This window comes from Ochlerotatus camptorhynchus, unplaced genomic scaffold, assembly GCF_037179485.1.
Source record: "Ochlerotatus camptorhynchus isolate MF236.1 unplaced genomic scaffold, CSIRO-AGI_Acam_v1.1 ptg000244l, whole genome shotgun sequence".
Lineage (NCBI taxonomy): Eukaryota > Metazoa > Arthropoda > Insecta > Diptera > Culicidae > Ochlerotatus > Ochlerotatus camptorhynchus.
The window spans coordinates 4,465,273-4,477,918 of record NW_027040734.1 but is presented as its reverse complement, the minus strand read 5'-3'; the positions used below and the strand labels follow the sequence as shown (position 1 = coordinate 4,477,918).

Sequence of the window (12,646 nt, the reverse complement as noted above, 5' to 3'; positions counted from 1 at the left end):
TTTGGTATCCTCGTTCCACCAACGTAGGGTTTTTCGCCCGGGTACGCTACCCGTCCTTGGGATAGATACTGTTGCAGCTTCGTAGAGTACTTCCGTGAAACGCGAGATGTCGTTCGGATCGCGTTGCTGAAGGAGAGCGTCAGATTTTTCCCTGAAGGCGTCCCAGTTGGCTTCCTCGTAGCACCATCTGGGTCTCCGAGTCGTTGGAGGGGCCGCGCCTACGGAAAGCTGTATACGGATCGGGTAATGGTCACTACCATGCAGGTCATTACCAGGTCAAGGGCCATGCGCACAGGGTAAGGTTTAGTGGGTCGGGAGTGAAATTCTCCCATCCCCACACCCTGAGTTCCTTCTCAGGTGTCTGTGAGCAGATTCACCACTGTAAAAAATAAATAAAAAATTATCGCTGATTGCTCGCTCATCGCGTTGCTCATCGTTACAGCTAATCGCTAGTTGTGACCTTCTGAAAGCAAAATTGACAAATTTTATATGTCATATACAATCTTTACCGCGTCTTCTGGCATCTTACAAATAAAAATTATCATTATAGTATCCCATTGTTTCATAATAACGGAAAATAGCATTTTAGCTGTAATGAGCAATTGCAAGCGTGATTTTATTTGGCAAATCATATTTGTATATGTATTTCAAATGATATCTTACTCTCGTTTAATCAACATATTGAATCATAGCCAAGACTCCTAACTTTTCCTCGAACATGACCCATTAGCTTCTGCACAGTGGTACTTCCCACCATTTTGACCACTTTTGGCCAATCTTTTTTGAATTTTTGGATGTCGTCCGCTGGTTTTATTAATTTTCGAAGCTTTGCTTTGGTTAAAGCCCAAAAAGTCTCGATTGGCCGTGCCTCCGGGCAGTTCGGCGGATTCATGTCTTTCGGCACGAAACATACATTTTGACTTTTGTACCATTCTAAAGTGTCCTTTGCGTAATGACATGACGCCAAATCAGGCCAAAATACTACTTGACCTTCGTGCTGCCTGATCATCGGCAACAATCGCTTCTGGAGACATTCCTTAACGTATTTCTGAGTGTTCATCGTCTCCGTTGTGATGTACGAACTAGATGTTTTACCACACTCGCATATTGCCTGCCAAACCATAACCTTCTTACCGAATTTTTCGGTAAAAATTGCCTTTTCCGTTTCGGGGATGTCCTTGCCTTCGCTTACAGTATAGAATTGTGGTCCGGGAAGCGTTTTGTAATCTAGTTTCACGTACGTTTCGTCGTCCATTATTATACACCCACACACTACCAAAAAGTCATGTAAATTTCGGTGCCCTGAGACTGACACATGCAAGCGGCCCAAATGACACAAGAATCAGTTGAAAGAAACGAGAAAATAAATTCAATCAATCGTACTTTTCGTCGAGTTGCGTATGTTTCGGTTTGGGAACACTTAATTTTACATGACATGTTTGTTTACGTTCCATAATTTACGTCAAAAATGGATTACGTCTCGTGTAAAACTAGTTATTTTTAAGTGTGCAGAATTTTGACACAATAACGAATCGTAGACAGTTGCTATCCATCTCTCGAACCGATCAGTCGCTTTATCACCAGACACTACATTCGAGATTCTTTTGTGCGGCGTGCGAGTGTGTGCTTTTTACTTTACTATGAAAGTGTTACGAGAAAACTGTGTCGTATTAGACACATCGATCCTTCCCAAGCGACCGTGTATTTCGGTCATAAAAACATTCTTGGACAATGAGCTGCAGCTCGATATGTCGCTTGTGACAAGTATCCAGCCTCACAACGTAAAGAACGTTGTGTACCTGGGTATGCGAGACTAGGACGCGGCCGATAACATTGCTTCAGCCCATCATTTGAAGCATTGTATTGAAAGTGAGGGGAAACATTTTCCATTACCCATCTACGTCGAGAGCAGTGCTGTTGACGTACGGATTCACGATCTCCCGTCGGATATGGATAATGTGGTTATCGTTGACCATATGCGCCAGTATGGTGAGATAATTGCAATCAGAAGTGAAGTTTGGAAAAGCTACTTTCCAGGCTTCATTAATGGAGTTCGGGTCGTAAGGATGAAGCTTAATCATCCGATTCCCTCTTACATTACTGTGGACGACGAAGTGACTTTGGTGTCATACAAAAACCAAGTCAAAACTTGCCGTAACTGTGACCGAAAATCTCACCCGAAACAACGTTGCTACGAAGTAGCAACAGCGGTAGCAGCAGCAAAAAAACAGAATTCTCAATCGGAAATGGGGAAAAATAACACCAGCAGCGATAAAAATCACAGCAACAGTAACATCAACAACAAAACGAAGACCAACGGCAATAGCAAGCTTGCGGACGCAGCTAAAGATAAGCAGTGGCCTTTTCTTCCTAAACCGGCAACTGATGCAGATCTACACATAAACAATAGAGCAGTGATGAACAAGCGACAAAGGTCCGTCGAATCGGAAACAACAATCAACCATACGAAAAAAGTTAACACGAACGAACCAACTTCCAGTGATAGTGATTGCACCCTGACTACCGTGAGTTACATTTGTCCCTACACGCAGCGACCATACTAGATCCCGTCGTTTGAGTGGATTGAAGATGAACTGCAGAAACGTGCTTTGATCGAGGATTACAAGCAGAAGGTGGATGCTAGGTACAAGGCTACCCAGCAAAATGAACGAGAGGCTAGGCAGCAAAATGAACGAGACAAAAATATTTGAATTGTTTTTGTTGAGTCTTTCTAGACATATGAGCCTTACAAATAAACAGATAGAAAAAAAAAACGAATCGTAGAGTTTGCGGGCCCGTGGTTTCACAGGAAACACAAACACAAAACTGAGCACTTTTTTGATGCTATGTCATTCAGAAATGAGCAAACAAAAGGACGCAGCCAAAACATGTTGAAATATTTCATTATATTCAAAGTGACCGTCAAAATAAGGTGTGCTTATACTTTCTGGAACAGTCTATAGTAGGAAAATATCTTGTGATTTGCTACCAATGAGCTGGATTACCTAGGTGAAGTAATCGGTTAAGTTGTGTGAGTGAAACTCCTGTACGATACAAGCACTTACTGTCGTCACTAATTGCGTTTACGTTGATTTTTTGGTTTAGTAATACAACAACATTTCACGATCTGCTTCACCTCTCTCTGTACTCATTGAAATTAACTCACTTGGAATGAAATTCATATGCTTATATTTCATTCAGTGCAAGAACGAAACAGTTTTTTTTTAAATAATTTTAAATTTAGTATGACAACCAGGCTTCCAGTGCGCGCGCTACCGTATGCGAGACGCAATACGAATAGTCTCATAGTCATAGCAGTCTCATGCGCAAGAGATTTGTAGCACTCTGTTTCTCTCTCTTCAGTTTTGTCGCATCTCACATTCTCATAATGTCAGTGTGTCGCACTGTTTTGTAAGCACATCACATTTCCGGATGTATGCGTTTCATGAGAACGAGTATCATGCGACGTCGCGTGAGCCGAAGCTCATGCGCTTTTCGCAATGAGACGTCGCTAAGCGACGTTTCAATGCGACATCAAAATAACAAACACAACTGGAAGACCAACTCGTGTTCTTGATGTGGGAAAAGTGTTGTTTTGTTTTGAAAACGATGGAAAGCGACCTAGCTACTACACTCTTATCGAACATGGAGAATAGGTGTCGGATGGTTATGACCAACAAAGTTTTCCTAGCGGCAATTTTCGTTGATTAAAGAATTAACTTGAAAAATAGCCCATTCATAACGAACGAAGGAAGAGATGTGACTTTGGTGAAATGTACAATCAAGTTGTGGTTTATTTGCTCGTTAATACATATGCTTTTTTTTTTATTTCACCGAGGGTCCACGGTACTAACACTAGGACTATTTAGAAATCTGTCGTCACAAATTGATTGTTTCAATTCAGCATCATGGTGGCTGATATGAACTATCCTGTGAGCACTAACACATCTGAAGAATTCAGTTGCTGTCGTAGTAAGTTTGTTGATTGACAGGTATTCAATACAATTCCTGAAGCAAGAAGCTTAGCAACAATCCGTAATACAGATATGACACAACTTTTTCCTAAATATATTACATTAACCTTAATCCAGCATTTCGTACCAACGTACACTGAGGTGCTAAGTTGATCGGACAAAGGTCGTTTTCATACAAATTAGCCAAGTTTAACATGTTGTAAATGTGTTCTGTTATGATCAATTGAGCTGAAATTTTGACGCAAAACTATTTTGAGCTTCACGTATAAGAAATACCAAATTTTTTGAAGCACCTGCTGGAAGGTGGCAATAAAATTAAAATTTGTGCATAGCTGATCGGACAAAGGACAATGGAAAAGCAAGTTTTGAGTCAAGATTTCAACTCAATTGATCATAACAGAACAAATTTACAACATGTTAAACTTGGTTAATTTTTAAGTGTAGACTTGTGTGTATGTAATAAGAAGTCACCACCAACGTTTTTGCAGCAAAGTACACTTCTGCGTTGAAAATAATCCCTTAAAATAGTGTTCACTCAAGCAAGACAAAATACAAATATTAATCTTCAGAGTTCTATCATTACTAGCGTCTTGATATGATCGATCAAGTCAGACCGAACTGTGATTTTTTTTTTGATTTCAAGAAAAACGAATTTAAAGTTGGCTGTTCAATATTGTGTCTTATGTAATGGGACAAATCATTTGACGGTTTTCTCTTGCTACTCTAATTTTTCAAATCTGGCTGAAAAAGTGAAATATAGCTGAGAGAATTCTTGATCTTATGATATCATTAACTCATTTTTTGTTTTCATTTTGCTACTTAGTCGCTTCTGACTTAACGCCGACTATATGATTTTGTATAGTAAAATGTAGTGCTATTTTACATTCAAAATCGTCCATTTATATTTTTACTGGTCTGAGTAAAAGTATTCTGAGGGATTCTGAGTCTAATTTGGTGCAAATGCGCAATAACTTGTTTATTTTTCCACCAAATGGGCTGAAAGCTTCAGAGGCTTCCAAAAAAATGTATTTTAGAAGATTTCCTCATAAGAACTTGTTGAAGGACACATAGTTCCACAGAAATTCCGGTATTATTTGGGGTGCTAACATGCTAACGGTATCCCAACCAGGGATGGGAAATCATTTTCATTCATTTCGTGCATTCATTTACATTCATTTGCCAGCTTTTGAAGGTTTTGATATTAGCTACATCTTTTGTAGATGACTCAAATCGGTATCTCTTATGCATGATGAATCAGAGCGATAAGAACCCACCATTGTTTTTCAGTGAATGTAAATTGCATTCACTGAAAAACAATAACATGTTCTGCCAGCTCTAGTTCATCATGCATAAGAGATTCAGATTTTAATTATTTTAAAAAGTTGTAGTTAATATCAAAAGCCACAAAAGCTTCATACATCATTTTACGGTATTCTGCTGATGGAAAAAGTTACAGACAATGAATGTAAATGAATGCACGAAATGAATGTAAATGATTTTCCATCCCTGATCCCAACTACCGTAAGGTTGCCATCCACCGCTCACGTAGTCTTCCTTTACCTTCCTTTAGCATCCTTTCGAAAAGCAATTGCGTCTTCCTAGGATCATGAGTGGTGATCTTACGGTGATTCCAGTATAACTCTGGAACCATGTGTTGAGTCTGCTTGAATCTATACTAGAAGATATTTCTGGAACCATTTAAAAACTTCACCTCATTTGAAAAGGGCACACAAGTCTTCTGTGAACAAACCCTTCCAGTCCCTTCTCTCGTCACCCGACAACATCACATATGATGGGACCGCGAGAGTCAAGGCATGCGAAACAGCGCACGGCGATGGCGCCCTGAGAGAGCGCATAGAGATGTTGCAATGAAACAGTCGCATGTGATTGAATACATGCGTCGCATTGAGAGAGCAATGCGATGAGACATAAAAAAATTGAAACGCTTGAATTTGTTGAGAGCGTGTAGCTTGTCGCGCGCATCGTTCTGGTCTCTCTTTTGTACAATTAATGTAGCACACCATGGATTTGAGAGTCATGCGACGCTCTGTCTCACAGCTCGCTGTCGCATTTGTGTACGCGTGAGATTTCCGGAAGCCTGATGACAACTCATACAATTTTCTACAAACCATCTTTTGACAAAAAATGGGAGTTATCAATTTTTAATAATATTTTTTTGTAGAATCATTTTAAAAACAATTTAAGCCCTTTTCAAATGGTGGTTTTGATTTGTATTTAAATAAAAATAATTATGTAAAGTTTCTTAAGCAAAATATATCTTTATTCCCACAAAGTTTCATTGAAATCTGAGAGGGTGCTGCCAACCCCATAGTCGAGTTGGCGTGAAATTCGTCCTTAAGGTCCCTAGGGTCCACCTGGACTTATTTTGAAGGTCGAAATACCCTTAGCTATCGTACAAAACTACTAGCGGTCCATTAATATAAAACTTGACCCTTTTCTAATGCCTGGAGATGCCTATGAGCCTAAACTGAGTTCGGTTCATCCCGTGCCAAGATGCAATGAATTTCAAGAATTCAAGCCGACCGTCACAATCAGCTGATAGCGCTGATCGCCGTTTGTAAACACCGGTTGCAATTCGCGGAAGCTGTGCATTGTGTCTACGTTTTGCATACAGCCCTTTATTCTCCACCAACTTCAACTAACTTATCAGTTTCCTAACGACTACACCATGGAGCGCATCCCCCGCCGGTTCATTCTGTTCCAAGGCGCAGTCATCGGTATCTTTGCGATGGTCAACGCGATATCGACAATACATTCGTTTATAATTGACCACCCGCACCCTGAACTTTGGGATTACTGTAAGTGTGAAGGTTTTAAAATTTTCTATCTAATATGAAGTCTTACCATACAGATAGCGATATCCATGGCATGACGGAAGTGATTATCCCTAGGGAGCTGTGCTGGGCCGTGGCTGCCGTGGCACTGTTGTACGGTATCCACCGGCAGGACATTCGTTTCTTCTACCCAATCATTGTCGTTGCCATCGGGGGGCTGGTACTGGAACTGGTGCGGGAGATAGTGCTGTTCTGGGTCCATTCGTATTCGTACAAGTTTTTTTACTTTACACTGTTATGCAATCCGGCTTTGATCATTTCGTTGATTTGTAAGTTGTAAGCGAGCATTCGAGGATTGAAAGATAATTTAATCCCGAACTGTTGATTGTAGGTAGAAAGATCCACGGAACGATGACGCTGATGGCACTGAAGCGCCTCTTCGAATCGGAACAGACTGCTGATAACAATTTCGTGCGGTTTAACGCGGATAGTGATGCGTGTGAAGCCGGCTAAGGAGACAGGAATCGCTGACACAAAACACAGATGAATTGAATTTGAAGGGTTCACATTGATTATGGTTCATACATTGTTATCAGTTCTCAGTTTTACATTGATTTTCAATATTATATTATCTCGCTGCGAGATGAAACGAGAGTGACTGGATTATTTTTATTTCCTTAGTGGAAGTCTTACTTCCGTAAGACTACTGACAACATTTTGTCAGGCCCTCCACGGATGATATCCGTAATTTCAAATCTTTCTCATGCATCGTCATGATATAGTTTGGTGCAATAAGGCCACTGTAAAAATCTGGTCATTACTGTATGTACTTGCGTAGAGATTAGCTGATAGCGCTGATCGCGTATTGTGTATACATTTTGTATAAAGCTTGCATTCCTTCACAGCGATTTGCACATCAATATCAGTTTTCTGCCGACTGCAACATGGCACACATCACCCGCCGCCAGTTCTTTTTGTTCCAGGGCGTAGCCATCGGTGTCCTTACGATCATCAACACAATGACGACGATATACGTGCACATAGCTAATCCCGATTCCATCGATAACTGGCATTACTGTAAGTTCGAAGGTTGGATTTTTTTAAAATTTTTAAAATATCATGAATGATGTCTTACCAATCAGATAAGGATATCCACGGTCTGTGGGAAGTGATTATCCCTAGGGAGCTGTGCTGGGCCATAGCTGCTGGAGTATTGTTGTACGGCATTTATCGGCAGGACATTCGTTTCTCGTACCCAATCATTGTCGTTGCCTTTGGGGTGATGGCGGTGCAATTGGTACGCGAGATTATGTTGTTCTGGTCCAATTCTTTCGAGGAGTTTTGGTACTATACACAGTTCTTCAATCCGGTTATGATGATTTGGATGACCTGTAAGTTGGGTAACGAATTCGAGAATTAATTCATAGCTGAATCCCGTTTTGATTGCAGGTAGATCGATCCACGGGATGATGACGCTGATAGCACTGAAACACCTGTTTGAATCGGAGCAGAGTGCTGACAATAATTTCGTGCGATTCAACGTGGAGAGTGCTGAATGTGAAGTGGAGAGTGCTGAAGTATCTTTCAATTGAGCTATCTAAGATTATATTTTACAGTAAATATCAAAACTTTTCGAAAAGAATACAAAAGTAAGAGGTTGTATCTAAGACACAACCGTACATTTGACGTAGGATTACGTGCTCGGTATCAATATTCGGTGACTGTGGTAGGGAAACCGCTTTTTGCAGACAATCGGTGGTAAGTGACCTATTGAAAATTGATACAGTGTTCATTTAGCAGAAAAATAGAAAAATTTCCAATCGATTGGCTTGTTTAGAATTAAAATCCATCCACTATTGACAGATTTAGAAGTAGTCAAAACCTGACGTTTTTTCGTAACGCAGTCTATTTTTGGTTTTTTGAAATTACACCCCCAATATATCAAAAAAGTGTTATCTTACTAGGGCTTCCAACATTCAAACTTCGGAAACTTGCTTTTGAGGAGATTCAAATTTTGAATACGGTTTTTCAAGCTGCATACGATAGCAATCCCTGTTTAATCTCATATTACTCGTTAATTAAACCTACGTTATATTTGAATTCGTATCGTTTAATCTTATGAAATTATTAAATAAATTAATAAAACTGTCATGTAATATGAATTACATTTTTCACAGTAAAAAAATTGTGATTAAAGTTTCAGACACTTTATTTTTTAAGAATTTAGGGAGCGAAGTAATAACTTCGAAATGAGAAAAATGACTCATGATTTGATGAACATAGCGTAGTTTATGGGCTCATGGAATAATACTCCAAGCAATTTCAATGGTAATATACTGTTTGATGATTGTTCTGCAGGTTATTACACTATTCAATATCCTATCAACCTAATATACTTTTCTTCAGCATGAAATCCCCCAACTATTGATTTGGTCTTAATTGATTGATGTCAACTTTGTAGCCAATTGGTTACCCATGCTGATTTCGGTTCTGATCACCTTCCAGTAAGTTTTGAAATATCCCAAGAAATTATTTCTGATCCCAACAGTACTACTTTCATTTACCATAGAGCTGATTGGGAGCATTATCGAACAATCATGGAATATAACTTTGAGCCAAATATTTCTTTGCAAACCAAAAATGAAATTAATTATAATAGCGGCCCTGGTGGTGTAGTGGTAAGCGTGATTACCTCTCACCTCAATTTTTGCAGATGAGCAGTTTGGATTTCGCCATAGGCATTCAGCTACTCAACAACTCTTAAGATTTACCAGTTTATTTCGTTCAACAAATTTGGCTGCCCAACTGGAGTTGCTCTTCTAGACTTAGAAAAAGCATTCGGCAGTGTTTGACATGAAGGTTTGATTGCCAAATTGAAAAAGTTTAATTTTCCACTTTATATTATGAAATTCGTTCAAAAATATTTAACTGACAGAACTCAGCAGGTAAATTATCAAAATTCCAAATCTAATCGACTACCTGTTAGAGCAGGAGTTCCTTAGGGTAGCATTCTTGGGCCTATATTGCCTTTGTCCGCCGAGGAAACTGGCATTTCTGCTAAAGGAAGATGTGTCATTTGCAGCAGCAGAGTTCAGATATTTTCTCTTCTTATTTACAAAAATGGAATATTACTCCAAACGTTTGCAAAACTCAACTTATAATATTCCCACACAAGCCTAGAGCTTCCTGTTTGAAACCTAGTATTAGTCACATAGTCACTATGAACGGTGTTCCAATTTCCTTGTCAAACCAAGTGAAATATTTTGGGCTAGTACTTGACCAAAATTAACTTCTAAAGATCACATTGAGGGAATCGAAGCCAAATGTAACAAATAAGGAGAAATGGATGTGATGCCGGCCTAAATGCCTCTAATTTTGACCCATTCATAAATTCAGCAATTGACTAACTTTTCAATAGCGACCATAAATATCAATTAGTATCGTCTCAAAAAAAAAAAAATTGATAAATAGTAGATTTATCCCAATCTTAGATACATAGGCCAACATTAGAGCCATTTCCACTATATGCAATATTTGTATCCTCTTATAAACATGAAATCTGAACTTTTTTATGGCATGTTGCTCCCGAGACATCCTGAACATAGCACAAAGGATGTGGCATTTTTCCGACGCCATGAAGCTGGCCTTACACGGAGATGAAAAACTACCCAAAATTAAGTACTTTTCCCTCAATTCCGGGGTTCTGCCCAATAACCCAAATTTGAGTAAATCGCATATAGTAGTTTCCATTTAACACCAGCAAAAAAATTACCTACTCTTAGTATATTCTACTCAACATTAAGTTTGATTCACGTAAATTTGAGAATGTGCAATTTACTCAAAAGTAACTTATTAGGCTGAACTATATCGTTGGGTCGCATCTCTCGTTCATTTTTTGATAACAATAAAGAGTGCAAGTGAGAGGCTGAACTCAATTTCAAGTTCATTGAACTCAAAGATTCGATAGTGTCCAACAACAAAACACCACAGCGTCATATTAAGCAGCATTGGAAACCGAGAAAAACAAAAAAACTACATACAGTCGGAGAAACTCCCAGCAAGCCCTGCATGCTGAAAATTATGAGCTTGGTTCTTGGGGAAGCAAGTGAGTCTAAAATGCAGCAAGTATGGTTGTCAAACAACATCGTGCAAAGACGATCCGAAGATGTTAGGGTGCAAATTTCGGGAGAAATCAAGCAATCCCCGCTATTTGCAATCCAACTCGACGAATCTACGGATGTCAGCTACTGTGCGCAACTGTTGGTATTTGTGAAGTACGTTTGCTCTGGCGATTTAAAGGAAGAGTTTCATTTATGTGGTGATTTGGAAACTACTACAAAAATGATGATATCATGGCAAAAATCAAAACATTTTTTGAATCTGGTGGCTTACAGTGGGAAACAGTCGGTGGAGATTGGACAGATGGCGCTCCAGCAATGCTTGGAAACAAATGAGGGTTCCAGAGGATTGCATGATTCATCGATATGCCCTTGCCAGCACGACTCTGCCGGAACAGTTGTTGAAAGTACTGGATTCAGTTATAAAAATGGTTAACTTTATTAAATCTGGAACTCTGAACATCCAAAGAACTCAGATCATGAGGTTCTTATTTTCTACACTTCCGTGCGCTGGTTGTAGAAAGGAAGGACGAAACCCAAATGTTCTTGAAAGCTCAAAGGAAAAACGATTTCCTTGCTAATTGTAATGAAGAAGGCTGACAGAAGCGTCTCGCTTACCTAGCTGATATGAACTTGAAGCTACAGGGCAAACAACCCAATCTTGTTCTTGCATTCGTGGCAAAATTATAAAACTGGCGCCGAAAGGTTAAAGGGTAAACACGAAATTATTGCAACACTTAGGGGCTGTCCATAAACTACGTAGACAGATTTTTCTCCATTTCCAACACCCCCCTCCCCCCCGTAGACAACCGTGGATATTTAGAAACTCCCTCCCCCCCCCCTACCTGTCTACGTGGTTTTTTCCAATACTCCTAAATACGCTGAAAAACGAAAAAATAGAATTCTTCTGAAAACAACAAATTCAAATTTTTATTTTTTTACGTAGATATAACTTAAATATAACAAGAAGAAAAACTGAAGAGGAAAGTAAGAAGTAAAGAAATATAAAAAAAAAACAAAAAAAACCTTAATAGTGACTCTCCACATAGTCTTCAACAAAAGGTTGCTCAAACCAAACGTTGAAATTGTCAATCACCGAGAACTCCATGTCTGAATTATTGAACAACATTTCATCAGGAGGCAACTCAACAGAAACGTTATCCAGCCAGACAACTTCCATGACATCTGCTGGGCCGTCAACCACACAAAGCACTTCCTCCGATCACTGCTTCAATATTTTAAGTGGCCGTGCCTTGAATTGACTGCCAGTCAGTTTGTGGAAGTTTTTAATGTGAGCTGCCACATTGCTCTTTGATGCAAAGTATAGGCCATATACAGTGCACACGCGTCCTGGAAAAAGGTAAACATTAAAAAAATAATCGATACCGATTGTCGTTTGGGCAAATCCAGACCAATGAGCTAAAATCGGAATTTCAGACTCGACCCTTTCAGATTACCGTGAAACTTTGCAAATTGTTCACTATGGGAAATCATTAACACTCCCGATAAAAAAATTGGGGGCACCCCCGAGACAACATACCATTTAACGTAAAATTTCCATTTTCTGTGTGAAACTTGAAAGATATTGAATGAAATTTACTTCGAAAGTATTTGGATCTATAAGTTTTGTAAAATAAAACTTCACCTAAAGTTACATTTTCCCAAATTCACATTGAACAATCATGACTGATTTTCTCAGAATTTGGTTGGCCAAATTTTGAAATTAAAGTGGTAGTAGCACCCTTATTGTATACCCATC

The 12,646-nt window shown here is 39.2% G+C and overlaps 2 protein-coding genes across 2 annotated transcripts; both read left to right on the top strand.

The window, feature by feature from the left end:
• Nucleotides 1-6,663: 6,663 nt before the first annotated feature.
• On the top strand, nucleotides 6,664-7,413 carry LOC135704588 (uncharacterized). Its single transcript, XM_065226048.1, has 3 exons — nucleotides 6,664-6,793; nucleotides 6,847-7,098; nucleotides 7,161-7,413. The coding sequence occupies exons 1-3, from the start codon at nucleotides 6,664-6,666 to the stop codon at nucleotides 7,280-7,282; spliced, it is 504 nt and encodes a 167-aa protein (XP_065082120.1). The 3' UTR covers nucleotides 7,283-7,413.
• A 211-nt stretch (nucleotides 7,414-7,624) lies between these two features.
• Nucleotides 7,625-8,586, top strand: LOC135704587 (uncharacterized). Its single transcript, XM_065226047.1, has 3 exons — nucleotides 7,625-7,846; nucleotides 7,912-8,160; nucleotides 8,219-8,586. Exons 1-3 carry the CDS (start codon nucleotides 7,714-7,716, stop codon nucleotides 8,359-8,361), a joined length of 525 nt encoding a protein of 174 aa, XP_065082119.1. The 5' UTR covers nucleotides 7,625-7,713; the 3' UTR covers nucleotides 8,362-8,586.
• The last annotated feature ends 4,060 nt before the right edge of the window (nucleotides 8,587-12,646 follow it).